Consider the following 27,105-nt stretch of genomic DNA (forward strand, 5'->3'; position numbering starts at 1 on the left):
TCAGCGCCCCCGCCCCCGCCCCGACGGCGGCTCACCTGCGGGGTGAGCAGCGTCCGAACGTGCCGCAGCTGCATCGCCGCGGCCTCCGGCAGGCCGCGTCCCCGCCCGTCGCCCCGGCAACGGCCCAGCGCCGGCCACCGACGATGACGCCGCCGGCGCCGCGCGGGACAGGGAGGAGGGCGGGCGCGCGAACCCGCGCGGTGCGTCGTGGGCCGCGTGACGCCATCCGGGGGCTGACGGCGGCCTTCCGGCCCTCCCGGAGAAACCGCCTTGACCGCGGGCTTCCGGTCGCGGAGCTCGGGGCCCTCCGCAGCTCGCGGGCGGGGCGGGGCGGGGCGCGGCTGCCCTGGAGCCGGCGACAGCGCGCGAGGAGCCTGGGGGCCCGTCTGCTCCCGCGGCGGCCCGCGCCCCGCCCCGGGAAGGACAGGGCGGCGCCCCGCCCGCGTCTGCCTCGGGCCCCTCGCCTGACGCGCGGGCGCCGCCGCCGGCCATGGAGGCGCTGCGGGCGGCGGGACGCGCCGTGCTCCGGAGCCCCGGCCTCGCCCGCCGCCGCCTGGGCGTCTCCCGCCTGCGCCGCCAGCGTGAGTCCGCTGCCGGGAGGCCGCCCCGCCCAGGGAGCCGCCGCTTTCCTCGGGCTTCGCCCCGCCGCGCCGGACCTGGGCCTGCCGGGAGCGGGTGGGGGTCGTGAGCGGGGCCCCCGCGGCAGGGGCAGCCGCAGGGCGCGGGGCTCCCCGCCCCCGGCAGCCCCGCGGCGCTGGCGGTTGTGCCGCTGGCCGTGGGACTGCCAGCCGGGGGGAGGCGGCCCGAGGGCGAGGGCGCCCCAGCGGCAGATGCGCTCTTGGGCTCGGCGCCAGGGCGGACCCGCGTGCCTTCCTCGAGAGGAGCCCGCCGCGTTGGGCCAGGCTCTGCGGGGGGATGCGGCGGAGGCGCCCGCGGTAGCCGGTTTAGGCCTTTCCGAGTGGCAGGGCGACGGCGGGCTGCCCCTCCCCCAGCCGAGCCTCCCGCTGTTGCTCCCCACGCGGATCGTGCTCCTCGCTGCACAAAGGGTGATCGCTTGGGCCCGGTTGGGGGCATTCCAGGGCTTGGAAGAGGCCAGGTGTGCGTAGCGCTCGGGCAGCGATAGAGACCCGTTGAATCCACGTTTTGCGAAGGAAACAGGAATGCAGGCAGCTGCCGCATCGAAGCGGCCCCTCAAATGTCAGTCTGCCTTGGCACACGGAAGATACGATGGGTTCAGCCCAACTTGGCACAGCTTTTGTAAGCGGTCTGTTGTCCCCATCAGCTCCTCTGCTTGTGACGTTCAGGCGGTGCGTGCTGTTGCCCATGCAACCAAAATGGCCCCACCTGCACGCCAGAAGGAGGTATCAGCAGGTCACTTGGGGAACCCCAAGTTTTGCAGAAATCAAAAAACTTTAGGAAAAAGCCTTCCTTTGTAGCCGGGAAGGCAATACATTTCTGATCTCTCTAAACACTCCCCTTGGATTGGCATGTGAGGGGGCCTAGGCCGTGCCCCCCTCTCCTACTGAACCAAGCTCCCTTGTCTTGCAGAATTCCCTGAGAGCTGGGCTGACATGCGCGAGCCCCTCCTGGAGGGCCTGGGTTTTGCCCTCAAGTACCTGGGCATGACACTGGTGGAGAAGCCCAAAGGGGAGGACATGGCAGCTGCAGCCATCCACCGGATCATTGCCATGGTAGGGATACCCCCCCCCCCGTGGTTTTATTTGCTCCTCCCTAAGTGAAAACGCAGCCTGGCAAAGACATCCCGAAAGGAGTCTCTCTGGGGGAAGTAGCTTCTCCCCCCACCCAGTGGCCATGGGTGTTGGGGTGCTTGAAGTCTTGACTCTTCTGACTCTGGAGGAGAACACAGACAGCAGCAGCTCCCAATCCAGTTTTATTCAGCCTTGCAGCCTGTTGCCACGTTTTGATGTTCGTACTGTTATGGTCTACTTAATTAACACTCAGAATGGCTTACAAAAAAGGAAAGACCAGTGTCATGAATGGTAAAATACAGCATTAAAACCAGGCTTAAAACAAACGGTCGTTACAAGCAGCGGTAATTAAAAACAGCAGTAGCACTAGATGCCCTTTTTGGGTCCAGCCATTCTCAACATCAGTCTGAAAGGCAACAGGGAGCCTCTAGGGGCCCGGGGGGGGGGGGGGGCTCCCTCACGCTCCCTCACGCTCCCTCACGCTCCCTCACGCTCCCTCACGCTCCTTCACTTAGCCATTCACGGTGATGGCCCCTCTGACAGCAGCGCCTCTGTGGCAGACAGTCCAGCTCTAGGGTGTGGGACCCAGCTGGCACTTAGGCTTTTAGAGCCCAAATACCAGTGTTTTATTTTGAGCCTGGAGGTGACGGACTCGACCTTGGGGGAGCTGGGGGTGGCGACAGCCGACAGGGAGCTCTGGCATGGGCTGGTCCATGAAGTCACGAAGAGTCGGAAGCGACTGACCAAATCATAGAATAGTAGGGTTGGAAGGGGCCCACAAGGCCATCAAGTCCAACCCCCTGCTCAATGCAGGAATCCAAGTCAGAGCATCCCCGACAAATGGCTGTCCAGCCTCGTCTTGAACGCCTCCAGTGTGGGAGAGCCCACCACCTCCCCAGGTAATGGGTTCCATTGTCGTATTGCTCTAACAGGCAGGACGTTTTTCCTGATGTTCAGCCTTTCAAGTACTTGAAGAGTGCTGTCCTATCTCCCCTCAGTCTTCTCAACGCTAAACATGCCCAGTTCTTTCAGTCTCTCTTCATAGGGCTTTGTTTCCAGTCCCCTGATCATCTTTGTTGCCCTCCTCTGAACCCTCTCCAGTTTGTCTGCATCCTTCTTAAAGTGTGGTGCCCAGAACTGGACACACTACTCCAGATGAGGCCTAACCAGTGCTGAGTAGAGGGGAACTAGTACTTCCCGGGATTTGGAAGCTATTCTTCTATTAATGCAGCCCAAAAGAGCATTGGCCTTTTTTGCAGCCACATCCCATTGTTGGCTCATATTCAGCTTGTGATCGACAACAATGCCAAGATCCTTCTTGCTTGTAGTGTTGTTGAGCCACGTATCGCCCATCTTGTAACTGTGCATTTCGTTTCTTTTTCCTAGGTGCAGAACTTGGCATTTATCCCCATTAAATGTCATAGAATCATAGAATAGTCAGGTTGGAAGGGGCCTACAAAGCCATCGAGTCCAACTCCCTGCTCAATGCACGAATCCAAGTCAGAGCATCCCTGGCAGGTGGCTGTCCAGCCATCTATTTTGACTGGAAGAATCTCCCTGGGGTCCGAGGAAAGAGTAATTTCCGTTACTTCCTGACTTATCCTTTTTTTACTTGGAGGCGCTGGGTTTGAATGTTACTTTCTGCATGCAAAGCAGGGGCCCTTGACCTCCGAGAGCCCTTCCCGCATCCCAGGCTAAGGCTCTGCGACTGGCAAGTGGTGCCAGGACCACGCGGTGGGAAGCTTTGTCCCGAGTTTGCCCTAATCAACCCTTGCAGGAGAGACGTTTCTGGAAGGTCAGAAGCTATTCTTCTATTAATGCAGCCCAAAAGAGCATTGGCCTTTTTTGCAGCCACATCCCATTGTTGGCTCATATTCAGCTTGTGATCGACAACAATGCCAAGATCCTTCTTGCTTGTAGTGTTGTTGAGCCACGTATCGCCCGTCTTGTAACTGTGCATTTCGTTTCTTTTCCCTAGGTGCAGAACTTGGCATTTATCCCTATTCAATGTCATTCTGTTGTTTTCTGCCCAGCACTCCTGGTCACCCTTAATCACCTTTTTGTGCTAAATCAGAATGGCCCCCACCCTGTAGCTTTTCCTGGTAGTGGAGGTACTCCGACCCCTGATCATCCAATCTGCCCTTCGCTGCACCTTCCCCTGTGGCGCAACTCCATTCTTGACGAGAGATACTCAGAAGGGATCAGGACTTCATAGAATCATAGCACAGCAGGGCTAGAAGGGGCCTAGAAGGCCATCGAGTCCCACCTCAACTTCAACATGTTCCAGAAACCAGATACAATCACACCAGCGCTTCACACTGCATGCATGTCTGTGGGGTGGGGCGTAGTATACAAGCAGAATTCCCTTATGTACAGTGGGAATGCTGTAGACATCATATACTTCGACTTCAGCAAGGCTTTCGACAAAGTGCCCCATGATCTCCTGATGAGGAAACTAGCTCAAAGTGGGCTAGATGAAACAACGATCCGGTAGATCCACAGCTGGCTACAGAATCGGACTCAAAGAGTGCTTATCAATGGGATCTCCTCAAACTGGGGTGAGGTGACGAGTGGGGTACCGCAGGGCTCAGTCCTGGGCCCAGTGCACTTCCACATTAGCATTAATGACTTGGAGGAGGTGCAGGGAATGCTGATCAAATTTGCAGATGACACCAAATTCGGCGGCAATGGTAATACTCTGGAAGACAGAAACAAGTGATCTGGATAGACTGGAGTGCTGGGCAGAAAACAACAGGATGACATTTCATAGGAATAAATGCCAAGTTCTGCACCTACAAAAAACAAACCAAATGCTCAGCTAAAAGATGAGGGATACTTGGCTCAACAGCACCATAAGCGAGAAGGATCTTGGCACTGGTGTAGATCACAATCTGAATATGAGCCAACAATGTGATGTGGCTGCAAAAAAGGCCAATGCTCTTTTGGGCTTCATTAATGGAAGCATAGCTTCCAAATTCTAGGAAGTACTAGTTTCCCTCTACTCAGCACTGGTTAGGCCTCATCTGTACTACTGTGTCCAGTTCTGGGCACCGCACTTTAAGAAGGATGCAGACAAACTGGAGAGGGTTCAGAGGAGGGCAACAAAGATGATCAGGGGACTGGAAACAAAGCCCTATGAAGAGAGACTGAAAGAACTGGGCATGTTTAGCCTTGAGAAGAGAAGACTGAGGGGAGATAGGATAGCACTCTTCAAGTACTTGAAAGGCTGTCACAGAGAGGAAGGCCAGAATCTCTTCTTCAGAGTGCAGGACATGGAATAATGGGCTCAAGTGACAGGAAGCCAGATTCTGGCTGAACATCAGGGAAAACTTCCTGACTGTTAGAGCAATATGACAATGGAACCAATTACCTGGGGAGGTGGTGGGCTCTCCCACACTGGAGGCCTTCAAGACGAGGCTGGACAGCCATCTGTCGGGGTTGCTCTGACTTGGATTCCTACACTGAGAAGGGGGTTGAACTTGATGGCCTTGTAGGCCCCTTCCAACCCTACTATTCTATGAGAATGAGCCACCCCACTCCATATGCCCCTTGGCAAGCAGCCAGCCATTTTCCAGCCTTGGCTGATTTGTCAGCTGCAACCTCCCTTAGAGAAGGCAGAGCTGGCATCAGTGGCCCAGGCTAGACTACTGCAAAGCTCGCTGTGTGGCGCTGCCTCAGAAAATACCCTGAAAATGCCACGTGGTCCAAACTTCTGTTCCTTGGCCCTCAGTCTCTTTCCAGGCTCAAAATTTTGTTGTTGCTTATTTGTAACACGCACTTCCACACCAGTGGGACTCTGCTTTTAACCTCTACTGAGTAGAGGAGCAGGCACAGGCTAGTCTAGAACAATCACAAAGCTAGACACAAAAAGGGAAAGAGGCTATGGAAGGACAAGACTCTCCCGTGGTGGTGACCTGCAAGGTGTGTGCATTGTTTGCTTTCTTGCCTGAGAACAACATGGCCTACACCTGCAACAAGTGTAGCTTGTTACTACTTTTTACTGGAAGAAAAAGTAAGTGGACTGGAGCGGCGACTGTCGACCCTCCGGGGAATAAGAGCACACAAAGAGTTCTTGGACAGAATGGGGGAACTACAGCAGCAAAGGGCAGACCAGAAGCCTGAAGAGCAACAGCAAGATGAGGCAGTGGGAAATGCGGAGGTGAATGCTGATCAGATTTGCAGATGACACAAAATCGGGCGGGTTAGCTAATACTTTGAAGACAGAAAAAAAATTCAAAGTGATCTGGATAGACTGGAGCACTGTCTCTATTATGCACTGGAACGCTGTCTTCTATTATGCATTAATAGAAGCTTCCCCTCTATTCAGCCCTGGTTAGGCCTCATCTGGACTAGTGTGTCCAGTTCTGGGCACCACACTTTAAGAAGGATGCAGACAAGCTGGAGAGGGTTCAGAGGAGGGCAACAAAGATGATCAGGGGACTGGAAACAAAGCTCTATGAAGAGAGACTGAAAGAACCGGCCCTGGTTAGCCTTGAGAAGACTGAGGGGAGATAGGACAGCGCTCTTCAAGTACTTGAAAGGTTGTCCCAGAGAGGAAGGCCAGGATCTCTTCTCGATCATGCCAGGATCTCTTCTCGATCATGCCAGAGTGCAGGACATGGAATAATGGGCTGAAGTGACAGGAAGCCAGATTCTGCTCTGACTTGGATTCCTGCATTGAGCAGGGGGTTGGACTTGATGGCCTTGTAGGCCCCTTCCAACCCTACTATTCTATGATTCTATGAGAGAAGCTGATAAAGCAATCCATGCTGTGGAGGAAGTGGAGAGAGGCTTTCTCTCCCTCTCTGGACAGGTGAGAGAAAGGAGGGCTTCTCCATGGAGCACAGTGTTAACAGAGGGAATGTCCTGCCACAAGATGTGGTGACCACCACCACCAGCTTAATGGGCTTTAAAAGGGTTAGGGGAGGATTGGTTGCTCAGGGGCCATTAACCTTGTTAGTGAAATAGAACTTGCATCTGCAGACACAGTCTGCTGGGTACCCGTTGCTGGGGGGTGGGGGGCGACAGCATGGGAGGGTACCTGATTTTCTAGGCTGCTTGTGGGGCTCTTGGAAGCAGCTGCTGCCCAAGACAAAATGATGGGCCAGGGGGACGTTTGGTTTGATCCAGGACAGTCCGTTGCACTGGCCCAATCCCTGCCCACTCCCTCTTTTCCTGCCCTCAGGCTCGGGTGGGGCCCAAGAAGTTCCAGAAGGTGCTTCTGACTGTCTCCCCTCGGGGGCTTTCTCTGCAAGATGCTGAGACAAAGGAGACCATTGAAACCGTCTCTATTTACAGGTGTGGTGGCAGTGGGGGGGTGGGAAGAAGCACCCGCGGGAGAGCGTTGCTGAGGGAGGGGGAGCTGCCTGTCCGTCCTCTGCCGCGTCTCCCTGATGATGTGCCTTTCAGCACTGCTGGTTGGCTGAGGACCTTCTGGCTGCCGGGGAAGGTGGTGGGTGGTGGGCGGCTTGTATGAATAGCCCGCAAGCCTGGTCAACTTGGAGACCCCCTGGGGCTGTGGGAGGGGCCGTGCTGGGTCGTTCTGTCTCTTTCTCTTCCTGCTCGGGGGGGGGGGGGCTCTGCTCTCCCTTGTTTGGCGCACTTCCCTCCTTGTGGCCTGGGGACAAGCGAGCATCCCCTGGGGCCCTGGCTGGCGCGTGCCGTAGGCAAGCTGCTCTCCATCAGCGCGCCAGTGGTGCTCTCTCCCTGGCTGTGCCCTGGGGCGCCTGCACGTGCAGTGTCCCACGCCCCCTGCGCTTTGGCCCGTGCTTGCCCTTCCCACAGCCTGGGGCGAGGAGGGGGGCCGCTGAACACCTTTTCTTGCCGTCTCCCAGGATTTCCTATTGTACCACAGACAAGCTGCAGAACAAAGTCTTTGCCTACGTGGCACAGAACCCCCGGAGCGGTGCCCTCGAATGCCACGCTTTCTTGTCGCCCAAGAAGAAGATGGTAAGAGCCCATCTCCTGATGGGGCAGGCAGAGGGCGGTGCCCAGGCCAGGGCTGCTCTCTTGTGGGCCTCAGGAGGCCTCGGGGGTGTGTGCCTTGGCCAGCGGCCCTCCGCCTTCCCTGTCTCCCTCCTGTCCTCCTTGCAGGCGCAGGCGGTGACTCTCAGTGTGGCACAGGCCTTCCAGCTGGCCCTGGACCTCTGGGAAGCTGCACGGGCAGGTACAGCAAACCATGCGGGGGGCCTGGACGCGTGCAGGCGCTCCTGATGCCACCCCCCACCTCCTGCACACGTGCAACAGGCCTGCTCTGCTCTGATGGGCCCCAGGCGGCACTGGCCCTTCCTTCCCGTGGCGGGGCAGGGAGGAGGGCGCTCCGGGGGCCGGGCTTAATCTCCTGAAGGGGTGGGGGCGGGTCCTCAAGTGATGGGGGGACAGTGCTCAGATGCTCATTCTCCTCTCCCTTCCCGGAAAGGCGGAAGGGAGCGGCCAGGCGAGTCCTCCTGGGGGCATCTACGATAAAGCCCTATGAGGAGAGACTGGAAGAACTGGGCATGTTTAGCCTCGAGAAGAGAAGACTGAGGGGAGACATGATCGCGCTCTTCAAGTCCTTGAAGGTTGTTGCAGAGAGGAAGGCCAGGATCTTGTCTCGATCGTCCCAGAGTGCAGGACACGGAATAATGGGCTGAAGTGACAGGAAGCCAGATTCCGGCTGAACATCAGGAGAAACTTCCTGACTGTCAGAGCAATACAGCAATGGGACCCATGACCCAGGGAGGCGGTGGGCTCTCCCACACTGGAGGCATTCAAGATGAGGCTGGACAGCCACCTGCCAGGGATGCTCTGACTTGGGTTCCTGCATTGAGCAGGGGGTTGGACTCGATGGCCTTGTGGGCCCCTTCCAACCCTACTATTCTATGATTCTAGGATCTTTCCTTTTCAGGCTCCAGGGAGGAAGCGGTGGCGGAGGCGGCGCACCCCATGGAAAGCACCCGCCAGCCAGCCAGGTCGCCTGTGGGCAGCCCCCCATTCCAGGCAGACTTTGAGGTACAGTGCTGGGCACGGCCCCACACGCTCCCCCTTTCGCGTGGTGCAGTGGCTGCGGCAGCCAGCCGAGAGGCCCCACCCCCGTGGTGCTTCGCCCTGCCTCAGCAGTGGAGGTGGGCCAAGGTCTGCAGGCAGGAGCCACGCGCTTCTGCTTCCCCCACTTCCTGCGTGTGCGGGGGGGGGCAGGTGGGCTGCAGAGACGCCGGAAGGATGTGCCCCTCCTGACTTTCTCTGGCACCAGGATGAAGACGAGGACGAGGAGGACGCTGACCTCCGGGAAGCCTTCTCTGGGTAGGCTTCTGAGGCCCATGCCAGCCTCTGCCCTTGATGCACAGGGGGAGGTTTGATCCAGGGACTTCCCTTGCCTTCGGAGGGGTGGGGGTCCCTTTGTGGGCCCCCAATGGCTGCAGGACTTGTGGACTGGGATGGGCCCGGCGGGGGCGGCACTGGGGATTTCTCTGACCGTCTCTGCTCTCTGCTTCAAGCTGCGTGGAGGAGGGGCCCTGCCCCCCTGGCCCAGGTAAGGAGCCGTGGCGGGGCTGCCCTCCCCCCCCTCCTTGGGGAGGGCCCTGCAAGGGGCTCAGGGCGGGCTCCCCATGTCCTCCTTGTCCCCACGAGGTGTGGAGGGCCCTGCTCCCCTCCCCAGTGGCTCTGCTGACACCCTTGTGTGTTTCAGGTGCTTTGGGGGGCCTTCCTTTGGGGGGCTCCTCAGTCACACCGTTCCAGTCCCTGCCTCCAGGGGCGCTTTCCTAAGGCTCCGGGTGTTGCGGCCGCTGCCCGTCTCCAGCCTCCTTGCCTGCCGCACACGAAGGGCCGGCTGGGCTCCTGGTCTGCTCTCCAGCCGCACGTCCCCCTGCCCAGCATCGCCTTCCGCAGCCTCTGCCCCTGCCGCGCTCAGGCACTCGGGGCCCCTGTGCTGGAACCCTGGTGAGGGGGGGGGTCTGTGAGCCCCAGGCCTGAAGTCTGGGGGGGGGGTGACAATGTGGGAAGAGCCATTGGACGTCCCCCCCACATGCTGCACTGGTTCTGGGGGAGCTGTGTGGGTGCTCAGACACGCTTGGCCTCTGCTGCCTCGCCCCCCTGGCCTGTGCGAGGAAGGCAGCCCCCGCCCCCCGCTGGTCACTCCTTACTGCCACATCACAGCTTCGTAGCAAAAGTAGTTTTTAATGTCCTTTTTTAAGGGAAATAAACCATTTTTACGGTTGCGTTTGGGTTTCTTCCTTGCAGTAGCCTCTGCCCAGGCCAGAGTGTGTGTGTGGGGGAGGGGGGCGCAATGCGTGCTGTTGGGGGAGATGGAGCAGCACCACTGTGGCTGATAGCTTCGGCCTGGGCCTGGATGAGGCCTGGTGCACTGTGGCCTGCACTCCTGGCCCTTCTCCAGGCAGGGGGCAGCAGCATTTGGGCCTCCGCTCTTTGCAGGCTGTGCCAGGGCAAGCGGCTGGCGCTGTGCCGAGGGGGCATCTCTTGGTCCTCCTTGAAGCCCTGCCCCGCATAAGCAGATCTTTCCAAGGAGGGGGCAAAGCAAAGCAGCCCTGGGCAAGGCCAGGAGGGAGGTGGAGCTGCTCTCCGGCGGGGGGCTGATGTTGTGCCCCCCCATCCTCCGTGGTAGCAGCCCCCTTGAGCCTGGGTGGGGCAGGGGGACTCGTGGGGTGTTTGCGGGCCGGCTCTTGGGAGGCGGAGGGGTGTTGCTGCCTGCCTTGGGGGTGAGGGAGGAGCGGCGGCATGGGCTGGGCTTCCCTGCCCTCGCCACTGAAGGCCCAGGGGTCAGTGCTGTCCCGGACAGGCTGCCTGGGCAGGAAGGGGAGGGCTGGCCCAGCAGCGCCTCCCCCCTCCCCTGGGGCAGCGGGGCTTCCCTTGCACTGCTGCGGGGGGGGGGGGTGAGGAAGGGGGAGGATGGTGCGTCCACGCAGGGCCCAGGGCTCTCGGTTCTGCCTCCCGCGCAGGCGTTCAAGGCTGCGCCGACTTGATCTGTGTGCGCCCCGTTGCTTTCCGTGTGCGCTGAGAGCAGGCGGGGGAGGCATGATAGCCCCAGCTGGACGGTCGAGGGAAAGGGCCTCGGAGTCCCTTGGGCGCAAGGCAGGGCGATGCGTGTGGAAGGTGCCTCAGTGTGACTGCCGCTCCCAGGCCGGGAGGGCTCCCAGGCCAGCCGCCCAGTGACAGCTTCTGCTTTGGTCAGTGGAGGCGTGGCCTGCCGCCCCGCTCCCCCGGCTGCTCGATGCTGTCTTTTCCAAGAAGGGCCTGGCTGAGCAGCGCTTCCCGTGCCTTCTTTTCAAGGCGGGGGGGCTGGCTGGCTCAGCAGCTCACGCTGCTCCCCTTCACTCCTGTGCCCGCTGCTCCCCTGTCCTAGGCAAGAAGACCCAGATTATTCCTGGAAGACGATGGGCGCTGCTGGTGCTCACGTACCATGGGGGGCCCAAGCAGCAGCCCCCTGGCCCCAAGTGGCTGTGGCGTGGGGGGAACCTTCTTCCCCTGGCACTGGCAGTCTTGCTAGGGGCCTGGTGCAGCCAGGAAATGCTGGTTGGCAAGCATCTGGCAGGAGCGGCTGTTGCTCTCCAGCTGCCAGACGGGGGGGCCCTGCTCCAACTACTGCTCCGTCACCATCCCAAGGGGGGGATGGAGGGACTCTGCGTGCCTTTGGCTGGAAGCAGAGGGGCAGGGGAGCTGGTGCTCTCACTTGGGAGGGCGTGGATGGAGGGGCACTTGGCACGCCAAAGGACACCTTTGGCACAACAGGGAGATCGGTGGGGGCCCAAATTGCTCTGCAGGGGGCCGCTTGTGGCAAGCCTCGTGGAAGGGAAAAGAAAGGAGCCCTGCCGCCGCCGCCTCGAGATCCCACTGGCCCTTTTCTCCCCGCTCCACTCAGGGAGATGCCTTCCCCCGGGGGCGCTGGCTCCGGGGCCAGTGCTGGGCCAGAGCGCTTGGCTCCCTCCCCTGCTCCCCACGGATGTGTTCTGAGCACCACAGTGTTCTGCAGAACGGCAGCGGCGGCCCGGGCCTGTGGTGCTCTGCCCACCGGTGCTGCCCACCTCCTCTCGTCAGTCCTCCTTGCCCCCCTGCCTCGCCCAGAGCCTGCCCGCCCGCTGGGCCGGCCAGGGGGCCCCACAGGCAGCGCGCTCAGCTCCCGCTCTGCCAGGGGACAGGGAAGTGGAGCCACGCCTGTCCTGAGAGCAGCTGCCGGGGGGGGGGGGCTGCTTTGCGGGCGTCTCCAGGCAGCTGCTGCATGGGGCTGGTTGCAGCCTCAGTCTCCCGCCTGGACTGCTGGGCAAGGGGCCAGCCAGAGACCAGCTTCTGCATGCACCTGTCCCGGCAGCTGTCCATGCAGGTCTTTCCCCCTGGGGCAAGAAGCGTTAATCTTTGCATGCGGGCGAGGAGACGGCCAAGAGCCTAGCGAAGTCCAAGCTGTCTCCCCAAGTGCTTCTGGCCTGTGGCAACAGCTACACTTCAATGATGTTGATAGACGGCGATTTCTTCTGTTTGAGAGAGCAAGAGGGTGGGGGTGGGGGGAGAGGGTGGGAGTGGGGAAGCATGATTCAGTACCAGAACTGAGCTCACTGTCCCGTTACACCCAAATCCACTTTTGCTTTTCATCCCAAGCTTCCTTCCATACAGGCAGCCTGATTTAGAAGGGGCGGCGGGGGGGAGCCTTTTCCTTGTTGTTAAACAAACCACCCAGAGATCTACTGGATTGGCTTCTGCCCAGCCCTGCTTTGAGGTGTCAGGTTTTTCTGCCACCCTTTTCTAAAATGAGCCCCCTCCCCTCTGCTGCACTGTACTGCTCCAGGGCACTTGCTCAATGGCCAGTCCACGGGCATTGCTAGGTTCTGAAAAGATCCATGGCACAGGCCCATAACAAATTTGCATGTGGTATATGTCTGAGTTGAAGTGTGGGTGAGTGCACACCTCTAATACGTGCATGCGTATACACACACAGAGATGCATACATACATTCATTAGTGCATACATACATTCTTCACCCCACTCCCCCCATAGTTTGGTGGTCAATTTGTATAAAAAATGCATAGCTCATACAGGTATCCCCAGGCAAAGAACATGCAAAGTTTCAGAAGGATAGGAGCAGGGGCTAGAGAATTATGATGCTTGAAATCTGTTATGAAAAAGCCTTAAACTGAAATGTGCTGGCACTGGAAGAATAACAATGGAACCCATGACCTAGGGAGGTGGTGGGCTCTCCCACGCTGGAGGCGTTCAAGACGAGACTGGACAGCCATCTGTCAGGGATGCTCTGACTTGGATTCCTGCATCGAGCAGGGGGTTGGACTCAATGGCCTTGTAGGCCCCTTCCAACCCTACTATTCTATTATTCTATGAACAGCCGTCTCATGGTCCCATCCTTGCCCTCCCACAAAAGCACAGTGATGGGAATCCATGGTAAAAATGTGCCCTAGGATTAGAAGGTGGACCTGTAAGTCATTGAACCACACTCCCTCCATCCTCCTGCAGCATTTGTTGTAGATCACAAGCTGAATATGAGCCAACAATGTGATGTGGCTGCAAAAAAGGCAAATGCTATTTTGGGCTGCATTGGTAGAGGCATGGCTTCCAGATCCTGAGAAGTACTAGTTCCCCTCTACTCAGCACTGGTTAGGCCTCATCTGGAGTACTGTGTCCAGTTCTGGGCACCACACTTTAAGAAGGATGCAGACAAACTGGAGAGGGTTCAGAGGAGGGCAACAAAGATGATCAGGGGACTGGAAACAAAGCCCTATGAAGAGAGACTGAAAGAACTGGGCATGTTTAGCCTTGAGAAGAGAAGACTGAGGGGAGATAGGATAGCACTCTTCAAGTACTTGAAAGGTTGTCACAGGGAAGAAGGCCAGGATCTCTTCTCGATCATGCCAGAGTGCAGGACACGGAAGAATGGGCTCAAATGACAGGAAGCCAGATTCTGGCTGAACATCAGGAAAACCTTCCTGACTGTTAGAGCAATACGACAACGGAACCCATTCCCTAGGGAGGTGGTGGGCTCTCCCACACTGGAGGCCTTCAAGACGAGGCTGGACAGCCATCTGTCAGGGTTGCTCTGACTTGGATTCCTGCATTGAGAGGGAGTTGGACTCAATGGCCTTGTTTGCCCCTTCCAACCCTACTATTCTATGATTCTATGTGACAGTCTCCCCTCTAATTTATACGGCTGGTGCATTCATGCTACAATTCCTATTGGTCTGCTAAGGGAGTAAATCCTAAGGCCTCCTAGTAACTGCAAAGCTACTGAGCTCAGAGGTAAAAAGCAGGCTTGTATTAATGCAGATAATTGCAATTTGGAGAACTCTAAAGGTCTGGGGCAGAACTCAAAAAAGATCCAAGGCCCATGCCCAGGTGGACCCTTCTTAACAATGCCTATGGGCCAGTCCCATGGGCAACACAGATCCCGCTCTGCCCCTGGCTCCCCAACTTAGGCCCTGTGTGGCCAGACTAACCTTGCTGCGTAGCAGGCCCCCCACTGGCCGCTCTGGAGTGCTGTGTTCCGAAGATGGCTTGATCTTCTCCTTGTTGTTGGAGTCATTGTCCTTGATGATGTCGTATTGCTTGCAGAAGAGTGCAATTACCACTGGGGCAATGGGGGGGGGGGGAGAAAGGAAGGAGTGGCTAATATCAGGGAGCGTCCTGGGCAGTCTGATGGTTGCCTGCCCTCTAATGTCTCCCCTGACACTCTCTTGGCCAGGCTGCCACAACATTTTCCCCCACCTGAAAAGCCATGGCGCCTCATGCAAGCAACCCCCCGCCCCCAGCTTGGGGTGTGATTCCTTGTCCCCAGAATGTCCAAAGGCTGCCCAGGGCACGTGGCAGCCCTGGAGCCCCATGCATGCTGAGGGTCTCTGGCGGGAGGCAGGGAGGACAGGCGTCAGGGGCCAAGCACAGAGTCCCTCATGGAAGCCCTTTCTGGTGAGGACCCAGGCAGAAAGTGCAGAAGCCACTTCAGGGCCCACGCCTCTCTCTGCCCAGTCACAGCGCTGCTCAGGCCAGACAGCTGCATGGGGCACTCGACAGTGCCATCCATGGAAATAATTTGCACATCGCAGTGGTGCCCCGAGAGGTGTTCCTGGTGGCTGCTCTGCACTGTGGGGTCTCAAGCTGGGGATGTACTACAGGCATTAGAAGAACTTTTGGGCTGGCCTGGATTGCAGTGATCAGAATCCAGCTGTTCACTCCCTTAGTATATGGTATAGTTTTACAGATGCGCTTACAGGTAGCTCTGCTTTTTATAATGTATTAATCTGCCAGTAGATTAGTAGAATTAATCCAGTAGTTAGAAGAGGGATAGAAAGGGAACGAAAAATACTCCGGGTGAATGACTGGCTACGAAGGTGGTGCCGACGAGAGAGATTTGGCTTCTGGGACCACGGGCTATACTTCCTGGAAGATGGGCTGTTGGCTAGGGATGGGTTGCACCTCACAAAGGCTGGGAAGAATGTGTTTGGCCACAGCATGAAGAACTTCATCAGGAGGGCTTTAAACTGAATCCTACAGGGAACGGAGATGTAATGATGGGGGTAACAATGGACGAAGGCTCATGCACTGCAACGGAGAGAACAGCTCTGATAGAGCTCAATAATAGTCTTTAGACACATGTAGGAAGAAAGCCAGACTATGAAGCACATGGTCTTCAATGTCTATATATTAATGCCTAGAGTATGGGAAACGAACAGAATGAACTTGAACTCTTAATACAAGAGGGAAATTATGACCTGATAGGTATAACTGAGACTTGGTGGGATGACTCTCATGACTGGAAGACAGCAATTGAAGGATATAACTTGTTCAAAAAGAACAGGAGGAACAGAAAGGGAGGTGGGGTTGCACTGTATGTGAAAAATACATATCCCTGCACAGAAATACAGGAGGAGGAGCTTGGTAGCCCCATCGAGAGCATCTGAGTTGAAATAAATGGAGCAAAGAATAAAAGGAACCTGGTGGTCGGAGTCTACTACCGGCCACCCAATCAAGGAGAAGACAAGGATGAAACTTTTGAAAAGCAAATAGGCAGTGTTTTAAGAAAGCATGATGTAGCAGTAATGGGGGACTTCAATTTCCCCGATATTTGTTGGGAGACAAATTCTGCAAAACGTGGCCCCTCCAGGAAATTCCTGACTTGTGTGGCGGATAACTTCCTCCTACAGAAAGTAGAGGAAGGAACTAGAGGATCGGCTATCCTTGACTTGATCCTAACCAACAGAGATGACTTAGTGGATAAAGTAGCAGGTACAGGAACTCTGGGGGAAAGCGACCATGTTGTACTTGAGTTCTTGGTTCTAAGGGAAGCAAAAGCCAGGTGTAGTCAAATGCGTACCCTGGATTTTAGGAAAGCTGATTGTCATAAACTCTGATTTTAATAAATTCAGAACAGTGATCAGGAAGGTCCCATGGCAAGCGACGCTAACGACAAAAGGAGTCCAAGATGGGTGGGAGCTTTTAAAAAAGAAAATTCTCAGGGCACAATTACAAACTATTCCAACAAGAAGAAAAGGTGGAAGACAACAGAAGAAGCCAATGTGGCTTCACAAAAAGCTTAGGGATGACCTGAAAACAAAAAAGGATACATATAGGAAGCGGAAAGAAGGCCAAGTAACAAAGGAAGAGTACAGGCAGATAGCACAGAATTGCAGGGATGGTGTCAGGAAGGCTAAAGCTGAGAACGAGCTGAGTTTAGCGACGGATGCTAAAAACAACAAATCTCCAGGGCCAGATGAACTGCATCCTAGAGTCATAAAGGAACTGGCAGAAGAACTCTCAGAACCGCTGTCTATTCTTTTTGAGAAATCATGGAGGATGGGGAAGTGCCAGATGACTGGAGGAGGGCTAACGTTGTCCCTATCTTCAAAAAGGGTAAAAAGGAGGAACCTGGGAACTACAGACCAGTCAGTCTGACATCAATCCCTGGGAAAATTCTGGAGCAGTTGATAAAGGAATCCATCTGGAAACACCTTGACAACAATGCCGTGATTACTCGAAGCCAACATGGATTTGTCAAAAACAAGTCCTGCCAGACAAATCTGATCTCATTTTTTGATCAAGTCACCTCCCTTGTAGACCGTGGGAATGCTGTAGACATCATATACTTCGACTTCAGCAAAGCTTTCGACAAAGTGCCCCATGATATCCTGATGAGCAAACTAGCTCAAAGTGGGCTAGATGAAACAACGATTCGGTGGATCCACAGTTGGCTACAGAATCGGACTGAAAGAGTGCTTATCAATGGGACCTTCTCGAACTGGGGAGAGGTAACGAGTGGGGTACCGCAGGGCTCAGTCCTGGGCCCAGTGCTCTTCCACATTTTTATGAATGACTTGGAGGAGGAGGTGCAGGGAATGATCAAATCTGCAGATGACACCAAATTGGGAGGGATAGCTAATACTTTGGAAGACAGAAACAAAATTCAAAGTAATCTGGATAGACTGGAGCGCTGGGCAGAAAACAACAGAATGGCATTGAATAGGGATAAATTCCCAGTTCTGCACCTAGGGAAAAGAAACGAAATGCACAGTTACAAGACGGGCGATACGTGGCTCAACCACACTACAAGTGAGAAGGAACTTGGCATTGTTGTCGATCACAAGCTGAATATGAGCCAACAATGGGATGTGGCTGCAAAAAAGGCAAATGCTCTTTTGGGCTGCATTCATAGAAGCATAGCTTCCAAATCCTGGGAAGTACTAGTTCCCCTCTACTCAGCACTGGTTAGGCCTCATCTGCACTACTGTGTCCAGTTCTGGGCACCACACTTTAAGAAGGATGCAGACAAACTGGAGAGGGTTCAGAGGAGGGCAACAAAGATGATCAGGGGACTGGAAACAAAGCCCTATGAAGAGAGACTGAAAGAACTGGGCATGTTTAGCCTTGAGAAGAGAAGACTGAGGGGAGATAGGATAGCGCTCTTCAAGTACTTGAAAGGTTGTCCCAGAGAAGAAGGCCAGGATCTCTTCTTGATCATCCCAGAGTGCAGGAGACGGAATCATGGGCTCAAGTTACAGGAAGACAGATTCTGGCTGAACATCAGGAAAACCTTCCTGACTGTCAGAGCAATACGACAATGGAACCAATTACCTGGGGAGGTGGCGGGCTCTCCCACACTGGAGGCGTTCAAGACGAGGCTGGACAGCCATCTGTCAGGGATGCTCTGACTTGGATTCCTGCATTGAGCAGGGGGTTGGACTTGATGGCCTTGTAGGCCCCTTCCAACCCTACTATTCTATGATTCTATGCCCAGATGGAAGGAGCAAAGCAGAACTTGGTGAAAACATACAGGGTCTGAGATCCAAACCAGACAGCATCACATACGGATGTGATCTCCCCAAAGGATCTTTGAATTCCTAGAAGAAGCACCGCTGAGGAATGGGAAGCAGAAAGGTGGCAGGGGAGCAGGGGCACTTAACACCCCCTACCATAGCTCTGTGTGAACTTGGCACTGAAAGCCCCCCCCCCCCGTCCCAAGCTAGTGGGTGGAAGGGCAATTCATACGGGGGTGTGTGTTGATTTTGGCCAGAGAAAAAGCAGATTGGAAAGGATTAAGTGCCCCTCCCCCACCAGTTCTCCACTTCCAACCCCCTGCTTAAGGACAGAGGTATATGAAATTATGTGTGGTATGGAAAATGCAGATAGACTTTTTTCACCCTGTCTCATAATACTAGGACCCAACAGGGATAGAATCAAAATTTTATGATTCTAGGGTCATCCCATGAAGCTGATGGGTGGGAGGTTCAGGACAGATCAAAGGAAAGACTTCTTAGAATCAGAATCAGAATAGTAGGGTTGGAAGGGGCCTACAAGACCCTCGAGTCTCGGAGGCAACTCATATAGATGCGGGTGGTGTCAAAGGGGCATAGAATCATAGAATAGTAGGATTAGAAGGGGCCTATAAGACCATCGGGTCCAACCCCCTCCTCAATGCAGGAATCCAAGTCAGAGCATCCCTGACAGGTGGCTGTCCAGCCTCGTCTTGAAGGCCTCCAGTGTGGGAGAGCCCACCACCTCCCTAGATCATGGGTTCCGTTGCTGTATTGCTGTAACAGTCAGGAAGTTTCTCCTGATGTTCAGCCGGAATCTGGCTTCCTGTCACTTGAGTCCATTATTCCATGCCCTGCACTCTGGGATGATCGAGAAGAGATCCTGGCCTTCCTCTCTGGGACAACCTTTCAAGAACTTGAAGAGCGCTATCCTGTCTCCCCTCAGTCTTCTCTTCTCAAGGCGAAACATGCCCAGTTCTTTCAGTCTCTGTTCTTCATACAGCGCAGAGTTAAACTATGGAATTTGCTTCCACAAGATGTAGTGATGGCTATCAATTTAGATGGCTCTAAAAGGGGGTTAGACAAATTCCTGGAGAAAGCTATCAGCAGCTACTAGGCTTGAGGGCTGTGTGCCAGAGGCAGTATGCCTATGTACTCCAGTTGCTGGGGATCATGGGTGGGAGGGTGCTGTTGCACTCACGTCCTGCTTGTGAGTTTCCTACAGGCAGCTGGCTGGCCACTGTGTGAGCAGAATGCTGGACTAGATGGACCCTTGGCTGATCTAGCATCAGGGCTCCTCTTATGTTCTTATGTTCCAAAGAGGTCGCGTGGGTGTGGGTGTGTGTGGGGGGCTGCCCATGTGCTTGCATGTGATACAGCCCCAGGCCTTAGGCTCTGGATGGCTCAGCCATTAGAACACCGTGCTCAGCCTCTGGGTCTGGGTTCTTGTCTTCCCCAAGCTGGTGTTCTCTAGGTGTGTTGGACTGCAATTCCCATCATTCCCAGCCAACGTGGCCAGGAGTGTCGCATGGATGCCCTCTGGACCTGAGAGTTCTTAAAGAACTCAAATGTGAACATGCAGATCTTCTAACAAAAATACAACATTTGTCCCTAAGGCCTGAGGCCTGGAGCGTGGCCAGTGTAAAGCCAATTTTTAAACAGGGGGTTCCTACCCGAGTCCAGGAAATTCCAAGCCAGTTAGCTTAATGTCTGTTCTGGATAACTTGGTGGAAAGTGTTCTTAAAGATAAAATGATCTGCCATCAACCTACTGCAGAGGATAATTTGCTTCCGCTCAAACAGCATGGCGCAAAGCCACGTCTGATCACTGGGCAGGGGTGGCAGAGAGGCAGCCTGGGGCACCCCAAGGAGGCGCCAGCCGCCCCCCTCAGCCAGAGGGTCTGGGAGGACTCACCCGCCCACATGAGCAGCACGGCCGCGATGATGGCGATCTCGCCGGCCTGCAGCTGCCGCTCCTCATCTAGGCCCTCCACGGTGATGTCCCCTGCAGAGACATGAGGGCTGGAGATTGGCCTGGGGAGCCTCCGTGCCCCGCTGGGCACGGTGGGATCGCCTCAGAGGCTCCGGGCTGCTCTGCCATGGCGCCTGCCAAGGAGGGGGCAGGAGCGGCTCTTTCTTCCCCTTGGCCAGTTTGCGAGAGATCTGCCTTCGCAGGGCTTGAGCTCCTCCGGGGGTGGGGGGCCCACCACCAAGGGGCAGGCAGGCAGAGCGAGAGGTGCTGCTGAAAGACCTCCCTGCCCATCGGGATGGGCGCAGAGGCTGAAGGGGGGAGACGGGCACTGGAGGGGGTGGTAGAGAGGCTCCCCAGCCTGCCCGTGGCCCAATCTCCCTTCTCCATCCCAGGCATGCTGACAGCTTCCTCAGACCTCCGAGGCCCTTGTGCTGAAGCAGCTCTGCCTACCTTGGTTGGAGCTGTTGGAGGGGAGCCGGTCGCTCTGCTTCAGGGTGCGGAAATGAACCCTCTTGCTGGCTTGACTCTCTCCGTGGAGACCAATACTTTGCACCTGGATGATGTAGTCTGCGTCCTCAGCCAGGTCCCACAGCACGCAGGCCCGATTCGTGGTGTTCACTTCCCGGATGAACCGCTGCATCTGCCCATCTTGCCGCTGCCAGAGCCAGGGAGACAATGGTCAGCAGAGCCAGCCGGGCAAGCTCGGGGGCGGGGGGAGGAAGGGGCCCTTCCTGCCCTGCTCCAGGGCCCCATTATGTATCAGGGAGTGAGGTGTTCTCATGGGGGGGGCGGGATTGTGGAGTCTTGGCCTGCGGGGGGGGGGGGCCCTCTCAGGAGGAGAAGTGGGAAGCCAGAGGGAGTGGGGGAGTGAGGGGCTCTGGTAAGGCTGTGGGTCAGAAGGGCAGTCCTGCCGCCGGCCTCCTGCTGTGCTCGAGGCAGTCCCCGTGCCCCCTCACCTGCTGCGAGACGGCATAGCCGATGATGACGTCTCCTTCGGGGACATCCCAGGAGATGGTGGCAGAGTTTGCCTTGAGCTGCGTGACGGTGACGTTGACAGGGGAGGGGGGCCTATCTGGGAGACAAGCAGAGAGGAAGCAGGACAAGATCAGTGCTGGAGAAATCTCCAGGCCCCTGCTGCTGACCTGACCCTGGCTAGCCCCTCAGCAGGCTGGGAAATGTGTACGACTCCCTCCCCCAACAGCGCAGCTGTAGCTGGTGTTCTGCTCTTCTCTGCTGTGCCAGCACCTGCACCCGCCTGGCAAGGCGCATCCGGCATCCCTTGCCTGCCAGGCCCAGGGCGAGACGAGACCCGCTGTGCTGCCCAGCGGGTGTTAATTTGCTAATGGAAGGCTGCCTGCAGCAGCCCCGGCACACCAGCCAGGCATGCAGCAGTGCTGGCAGCCAACACGTACGGCTGGCCTGTGGCTGGCTTGGCCCACTGCTCGTCCCTGTCACTCTGCCTGCCTCGCCCCCGAAGGAGGCGCAGGCCAAGTGCCGAGGCCAGGGCCGCATTCCCACTCCGAAGTAGGGCTGTGGTGCTGAGCGCGGTCCTCCCTGCCCTTCAGGGACCAAGGAGAGGTTGCTGGCGCTCCCGGCCTACCTGTGGGCTTCCCACTGGGGCACCTGGTTGGCCACTGTGGGAACAGAAGTCCCCTCGGCTCCAAGCCACCTCCCAGGCACTTTACAGCCCTTCACGCTGGCTGGCTTTTGCCGCCCACTGATTCATAGAATCGTAGAATGGTAGGGCTGGAAGGGGCCTACAAGGCCATCGGGTCCAGCCCCTGCTCCATGCAGGAATCCAAGTCAGATTCAGGATATCAAGGAGTGCCCTATTTACTGCTGACCCTGCTGCCCTGTTTCCAAGGAGAGTGCAGCAGAAGAGACATTTCCCAGGCCAGAACTAGAAAGGAGGAGGAGGAGGCTGCTGGGGGAAAGGGAGAGGCCGTGCTTGGAACCAGCAAGAGCTTTTCCACCTGCTCTGCCTTCCTTGGGCTGCTCCCCTGCCTGGGGCCCTTTTAAGAAATTCTCCATCTTTTGCAACATATTCATAGAATCATAGAATAGTAGGGTTGGAAGGGGCCTACAAGACCATTGAGTCCAACCCCCTGCTCAATGCAGGAATCCAAGTCAGAGCATCGCTGACAGGTGGCTGTCCAGCCTTGTCTTGAATGCCTCCAGCGTGGGAGAGGCAACCACCTCCCTAGGGAGCTGGTTCCATTGTTGTATTGCTCTGACAGTCAGGAAGTTTTTCCTGATGTTCAGCTGGAATCTGGCATCCTGTCACTTGAGCCCATTCTTCCACGTCCTGCACTCTGGGATGATCGAGAAGAGATCCTGGCCTTCCTCTCTGTGACAACCTCTCGAGTACTTGAAGGGCGCTATCCTATCTCCCCTCAGCCTTCTCTTCTCAAGGCTAAACATGCTGAGTTCTTTCAGTCTCTCCTCATAGGGCTTTGTTTCCAGTCCCCTGACCATCTTCATTGCCCTCCTCTGGACCCTCCCCAGCACGTCTGCATCCTCCTTCAAGGGGCAAGGGGGTCCAGGCTGTGGCTCTGCTGGCCAAAAATGCCTCTTGGCATCTGCTTCTCTCACTGGATCCTTTCCAGCTACCCTGAGGAAAAGCAACCCCTAACCCTGAGTGCCTTGCACATCTGGACTCCACAGCATGGTCTGCATCAGCTACTGGTTATGTTATTCCCTGCTGTGGATGTTCCAGGGTGCAGGACAGCCCACCCCACCCCACCCCTTGGAGCTCTGCTGTTTCCACACATTTCACACACTTCATTCATGAAATGCAAACATTTTGTGCCATTGTTGAGTTCTGACTTCTGCTTGTCCCCCGCTTCCTGAATAGTGTCCTGAACCTCTTCCTTCAGCAAGACTCTTTCTTTCCTTCTTGCTTTCCAGACAACTCCCAGAACTTCCTGCTGCTGCAGCAGGACTGTCTCCCTGTGGGGGCAGTGGGAGGAGGGTCACTGGTCATCCACTGCGTAGTGGGGAGGAATCCTGGAGCGGCGGGGGGGTGGAGGCAGGCAGGCAGGCAGGCAAAGGCCACACCAGGCACCTGCTTCTCTTCTTGCTCTGGTGGGGTGTGTGTGTTCTGTTTTGGTTTTAGTGTCCCTTTCTGAAGTGTTGTATAAATGTTATGAGCCACTTTCAGGAAGCCAGTCGAACAGAGGCATAATTCTATTCAGATGAACACCACAGCTTTCTCGCATTTATATTGCCACACACATTCACCTAGACAGATGCATTATTATTTTTTTCTCCTAGCAAAAGCTCCAAACTCACCTATTTCAGACCCCCACCTTCCTGGCTACTCTGAGAAAGCAGCTACCTACCTAGCAGACTGCATACATGTTATTCTATGCTATACAGGTATAAGGGTGCAATTATTCAAATTCAGCTTGAATTCATTACAAATATGAAATCTGCCAAGCAGGCCAGCGTGGGAGATGGAAGTCGGAGACCCCGTAACCAGGAAAGCTCCAGGAGAACTTCTGTGCACCTGCCTCCCCCCCCCCCCGCACTTTGGCCTCGTCCTGCGGCCCCTGAGCCGAGGGGTGCCTCGGGTCTGGCCAGATGGGCTCGTCCTGCGTCGCTGGCGAGGCTTTGGCTCCCCACGTGCTCCCTGCTTGGGCACCTCGAAGCGGCGAAGAGCCGCGTCCCCGGCCTGCTCACCGGCAAATCAGGCAAGGCCTGGGGACTGCGCGTGCGCGCATGCCGGCACCCGCGGGTGCGTGTCCGTGCGTGACTGCAGCTTCACGCGTGCCCCCCGAAGGGAACTGGCGTTTCGGGGCGGCCGGGGGCCTCGCTTCAGCGCTCAGGCGGGCGCAGCGGAGGGAAGGCTGCTCGCCACGCGCGAGTGGCCCGCTTCGCCTGCTCCTCGCAGGCCCGGCGCTTCGGTGAGCGCGCGTCCGCGTGCAGCACGAGGGGCCAGGCGCTTCTTTCCAGGAGGGCCGCGCGACGGGCGGCGGCCTTGGGCGAAGGCGGCTTCGCGCTCCAGCAGGCCAGCTGGCGGCGGCCCGCTCCGGACTCGGCTTTCACCCGAATGCAGTCGGCTGGGATGCCACTCCGGGCAGGGCAGTCTCGGCCAGGGGGCCGGAGCGGGCTGAGGACGGCTCCGCCGCGTCGGAGCGAGCCGCCCTGGCAGGCGCCCCGGGCCAGAGCGGACGCCCCCTGCCCGCGCGGGCGCTGGATGGCCGGCCCTCGCCCCGGCCCCCGGGGGCAGCCCCAGCAAAGGCCGGCTGGCCTGCGCGCGCGCAAGCGGAGGGCAGCTTCAGCGCCAAGGGCAGCGGGCGCGGGGCGGGCCAGCGCGCGGGCCCCGCGGCATGCGAGCCCCTTGGGGCGCCGCCCCAGAGCCACGGGGGGCTGTTCTCCCGCGCCCCCTGGCGCCCCGCCACTTACTTGCGCGCACGAGGCAGAGGTCGCAGCTGACCAGCACCAGGACGGCGGCCGGGCGGAGGTACGCGGGGACCGGAGCCATGGCCGCGGCCAGACGCTGTCCCCGGAGCCGGGCCAGGCGGCGGGAGTCCCGCGGGCGCAGCAGCTCCTTCGCGCGGCGGAGCGTGTTCGGGGGCTCCCGGCAGGCGGCTGGCCGGCGCCGCAGTCTCCGCCGCAGCGGCAGCCCGGCAGTCAGTGGCACGGGAGGGCCGCGCTCGCCGCCCGCCCAGCAGCAGCGACGGCGGCGCCAGAGGCCGGCGCGGAGCCGCCGCCGCCTCCTACTCCGCCGCCGCGCTGCTCCATGCAGGCGGGCCTGGCCCGGACGCCGCCAGACGGGAGCCCTGCCGCCGCGACAGAACTCCGCGTGGGGGACTGGCCGTGCGGCGGCCGCAGCAGCAGCGTCCTCCCGCTGCACGCCCAGCCCAGCCGCCGCCGAGCCCGGCCTCCCCCGCCCAGCGCCGCCCGCGCGGCTCCTCCTCGCCCGCCCCCGCCCGCGCAGGAGGGCGGCCCCGCCGCCAGCCCCGCGAGTCGCGACTGGCCTGAGCGGGAGGAACCTCGGCCCAGCGCCCACGGTTTGCGGAGGGGCTGCCGAGGGCGCCAGGCAAGCTCCGGCCTTCCTGCGCGGGATGGATCCGGCCACCTGTGGGGGCGCGGAGCTCGGAAGGGATGGTCTGTGGGGCGGTAAGGCGCTGGCTCAGCCCGCCTGGGGGCGCTCCGGCGCCCCGCGGGACTAGCCTGGAAGGAGCGAACAACCCGGGGGGCCGAAGACGCTGCCGGTTGGGGCCCCAAGCGAGTGGGTGGGGTGCCCCGGTAGGTGTCACGTCGGGGCGGTGAGGTCTGCAGTTTAGGACCCCTCTTAAAATGGGGATTACAGACTGACCGAAGTAGTCACTGGTAGGTGTTGCGTTTTCCCCTTCATGGATCACTGCCTTGTTGTGGCGAAGGGGCTCGCGTAACTCAGTGAAGCCATAAGCGATGCCGTGCAGGGCCACCCAAGACGGACAGGTCATGGCGGAGAGTTCTGACAAAATGTGGCCCACTGGCGAAGGAAATGGCAACCCACTTCAGTATTCCTGCCAAGAAAACCCCATGGATCACAAGGCTAAAAGAGATGACGCCGGAAGATGAGCCCCTCAGGTCGGAAGGTGTCCAATATACTACTGGGGAAGAGCAGAGGGAATTTCCAAGTAGCACCAGAAAGAGTGAAGCGGCTGAACCAAAGCCGAAAGGACACTCAGCTGTGGATGTGTCTGGTGGTGAAAAGAAAATCCGATGCTGTAAAGAACAATATTGTTTAGGAACCTGGAATGTCAGATCAATGAATCAAGGTAAGCTGGAGGTGGTCAAACATGAGATGGCAAGATTGAACATTGACATCTTGGGAATCAGCGAACTCAAATGGACAGGCATGGGCGAATTTAATTCAGGTGACCATCATATCTACCACTGTGGGCAAGAATCCCTTAGAAGAAATGGAGTAGCACTCATAGTCAACAAAAGGGTGGGAAAAGCAGTACTGGGGTACAATCTCAAAAACGATAGAATGATCTCAGGACGAATCCAAGGCAAACCATTCAACATCACAGTAATTCAAGTCTATGCCCCAACCACTGAGGCTGAAGAAGCTGAGGTAGATCGGTTCTATGAAGACCTACAACACCTTCTAGAACTAACACCAAAAAAAGATGTCCTCTTTATCATAGGGGACTGGAATGCTAAAGTAGGAAGTCAAGAAATCACCGGGATAACAGGCAGGCATGGCCTTGGTGTAACTGAAGCAGGACAAAGGCTAATAGAGTTTTGTGAAGAGAACAGGCTGAAGAGAACTGTCTGTTTCCCGCCTCCCAGCTGAGCAGAGCAGAGCAGAGCAGAGCAAGCTGCTCCAGCTGGTCCAGGGACTACAGAAGCAGGCAAACTCCCAGAGAGAGAGCGAACAGGGGGAGCAAACAGGAGTTTGCCAGGGGAGTTCGGCAGGGGAGGTCAAGGGGGAGGCCCCTAACATTTTTTTTTTAACTAACTTTTTCCCATTTATTTGTCTTGTAACACACACTTCCACACCAGTGGGACTCTGCTTTTAACCTCTACTGAGTAGAGGAGCAGGCACAGGCTAGTCTAGAACAATCAGAAAGCTAGACACAAAAAGGGAAAAGAGGCTATGGAAGGACAAGACTCTCCAGTGGTGGTGACCTGCAAGGTGTGTGCAATGTTTGTTTTCTTGCCTGAGAACAACATGGCCTACACCTGCAACAAGTGCAAGTTGATCACGCTGCTGGAGGAAAAAGTAAGTGGACTGGAGCGGCGACTGTCGACCCTCCGGGGAATAAGAGAACACGAAGAGTTCTTGGACAGAATGGGGGAACTACAGCAGCAAAGGGCAGACCAGAAGCTTGAAGAGCAACAGCAAGATGAGGCAGAAGTGGGAAATACTGAGGTGAAGAAAAATGGAGTAGAGGATACTCCTTGGAAAACGGTGACAGTTAGGAGAAGAAGAACTAGACGCCACTCTGCACCAGTGGAAGCGGTGGAGCTGTGGAACCGATTCCAGGTACTTGCAGATGAGACTGGAGGACAGCCTGCAGAAGAAGAATCACAGGGGAACCTGCATGAGAGTGAGCAAGAGGCTAAAGGTCAGTCAAACAGAGGCGATGAAACCCAGGCCTACAAGAAGAAGAAGAGAAGAGTGGTAGTAGTGGGAGACTCCTTGCTGCGTGGGATCGAGACCCAAGTATGTCGCGAAGACCCGTGGACTC

General features: G+C 57.1%; 3 protein-coding genes across 17 annotated transcripts in view; 1 reads left to right on the forward strand and 2 right to left on the reverse strand.

Annotated features, from left to right (window-relative positions):
• The window catches only part of IFT172 (intraflagellar transport 172), a 33,938-nt gene extending 33,401 nt beyond the window's left edge, over positions 1 to 537 (reverse strand). For 4 of the 9 annotated variants that reach the window (XM_084829583.1, XM_084829585.1, XM_084829587.1 and 1 more), the window contains exon 1: positions 36 to 534. In XM_084829583.1, coding sequence (XP_084685709.1) covers positions 36 to 74 — 39 coding nt within the window. In that variant the 5' untranslated portion in view covers positions 75 to 534. Of the gene's footprint in view, positions 1 to 35 lie in introns of all 9 variants that reach the window. The other 5 variants (XM_084829581.1, XM_084829582.1, XM_084829580.1 and 2 more) reach the window with 3 other exon arrangements.
• LOC146360438 (low density lipoprotein receptor adapter protein 1-like) lies at positions 229 to 9,903 on the forward strand. Of its 7 annotated transcripts, XM_084829596.1 has the most exons (9): positions 229 to 581; positions 1,549 to 1,691; positions 6,895 to 7,007; positions 7,544 to 7,658; positions 7,803 to 7,875; positions 8,596 to 8,699; positions 8,941 to 8,990; positions 9,185 to 9,219; positions 9,376 to 9,903. In XM_084829596.1, the coding sequence occupies exons 1-9, from the start codon at positions 491 to 493 to the stop codon at positions 9,450 to 9,452; spliced, it is 801 nt and encodes a 266-aa protein (XP_084685722.1). In that variant the 5' UTR covers positions 229 to 490; the 3' UTR covers positions 9,453 to 9,903. The 7 variants fall into 7 exon arrangements, with proteins under 7 accessions (XP_084685722.1, XP_084685720.1, XP_084685717.1 ...); XM_084829594.1 differs by lacking the exon at positions 9,185 to 9,219; XM_084829591.1 differs by lacking the exon at positions 9,185 to 9,219 and having other exon boundaries at positions 7,544 to 7,875.
• On the reverse strand, positions 9,846 to 24,795 carry FNDC4 (fibronectin type III domain containing 4). The gene is made up of 6 exons (XM_084829598.1): positions 24,320 to 24,795; positions 20,869 to 20,984; positions 20,363 to 20,567; positions 19,856 to 19,945; positions 14,138 to 14,268; positions 9,846 to 12,169 (listed from the first exon to the last, which is right to left on the reverse strand). Exons 1-6 carry the CDS (start codon positions 24,396 to 24,398, stop codon positions 12,134 to 12,136), a joined length of 657 nt encoding a protein of 218 aa, XP_084685724.1. The 5' UTR covers positions 24,399 to 24,795; the 3' UTR covers positions 9,846 to 12,133.
• Positions 24,796 to 27,105: the final 2,310 nt, after the last annotated feature.

Source organism: Heloderma suspectum, chromosome 1, assembly GCF_057233095.1.
Source record: "Heloderma suspectum isolate Gila_16-S chromosome 1, 16-S_ref, whole genome shotgun sequence".
Classification (NCBI taxonomy): Eukaryota; Metazoa; Chordata; class Lepidosauria; order Squamata; family Helodermatidae; genus Heloderma; species Heloderma suspectum.

Coding starts and splice junctions, on each gene's coding strand:
- LOC146360438 (XM_084829591.1), top strand. CDS start 491: ATGGAGGCGCTGCGGGCGGCGGGACGCGCCGTGCTCCGGAGCCCCGGC. Junction 582..1,548: donor CTCCCGCCTGCGCCGCCAGC/GTGAGTCCGCTG, acceptor CTTGTCTTGCAG/AATTCCCTGAGAGCTGGGCT. Junction 1,692..6,894: donor TCCACCGGATCATTGCCATG/GTAGGGATACCC, acceptor TCCTGCCCTCAG/GCTCGGGTGGGGCCCAAGAA.
- FNDC4 (XM_084829598.1), bottom strand. CDS start 24,398: ATGGCTCCGGTCCCCGCGTACCTCCGCCCGGCCGCCGTCCTGGTGCTG. Junction 19,946..20,362: donor CTCCAACAGCTCCAACCAAG/GTAGGCAGAGCT, acceptor ATGTCTCTGCAG/GGGACATCACCGTGGAGGGC. Junction 14,269..19,855: donor CGTGCTGCTCATGTGGGCGG/GTGAGTCCTCCC, acceptor CCATTGCCCCAG/TGGTAATTGCACTCTTCTGC.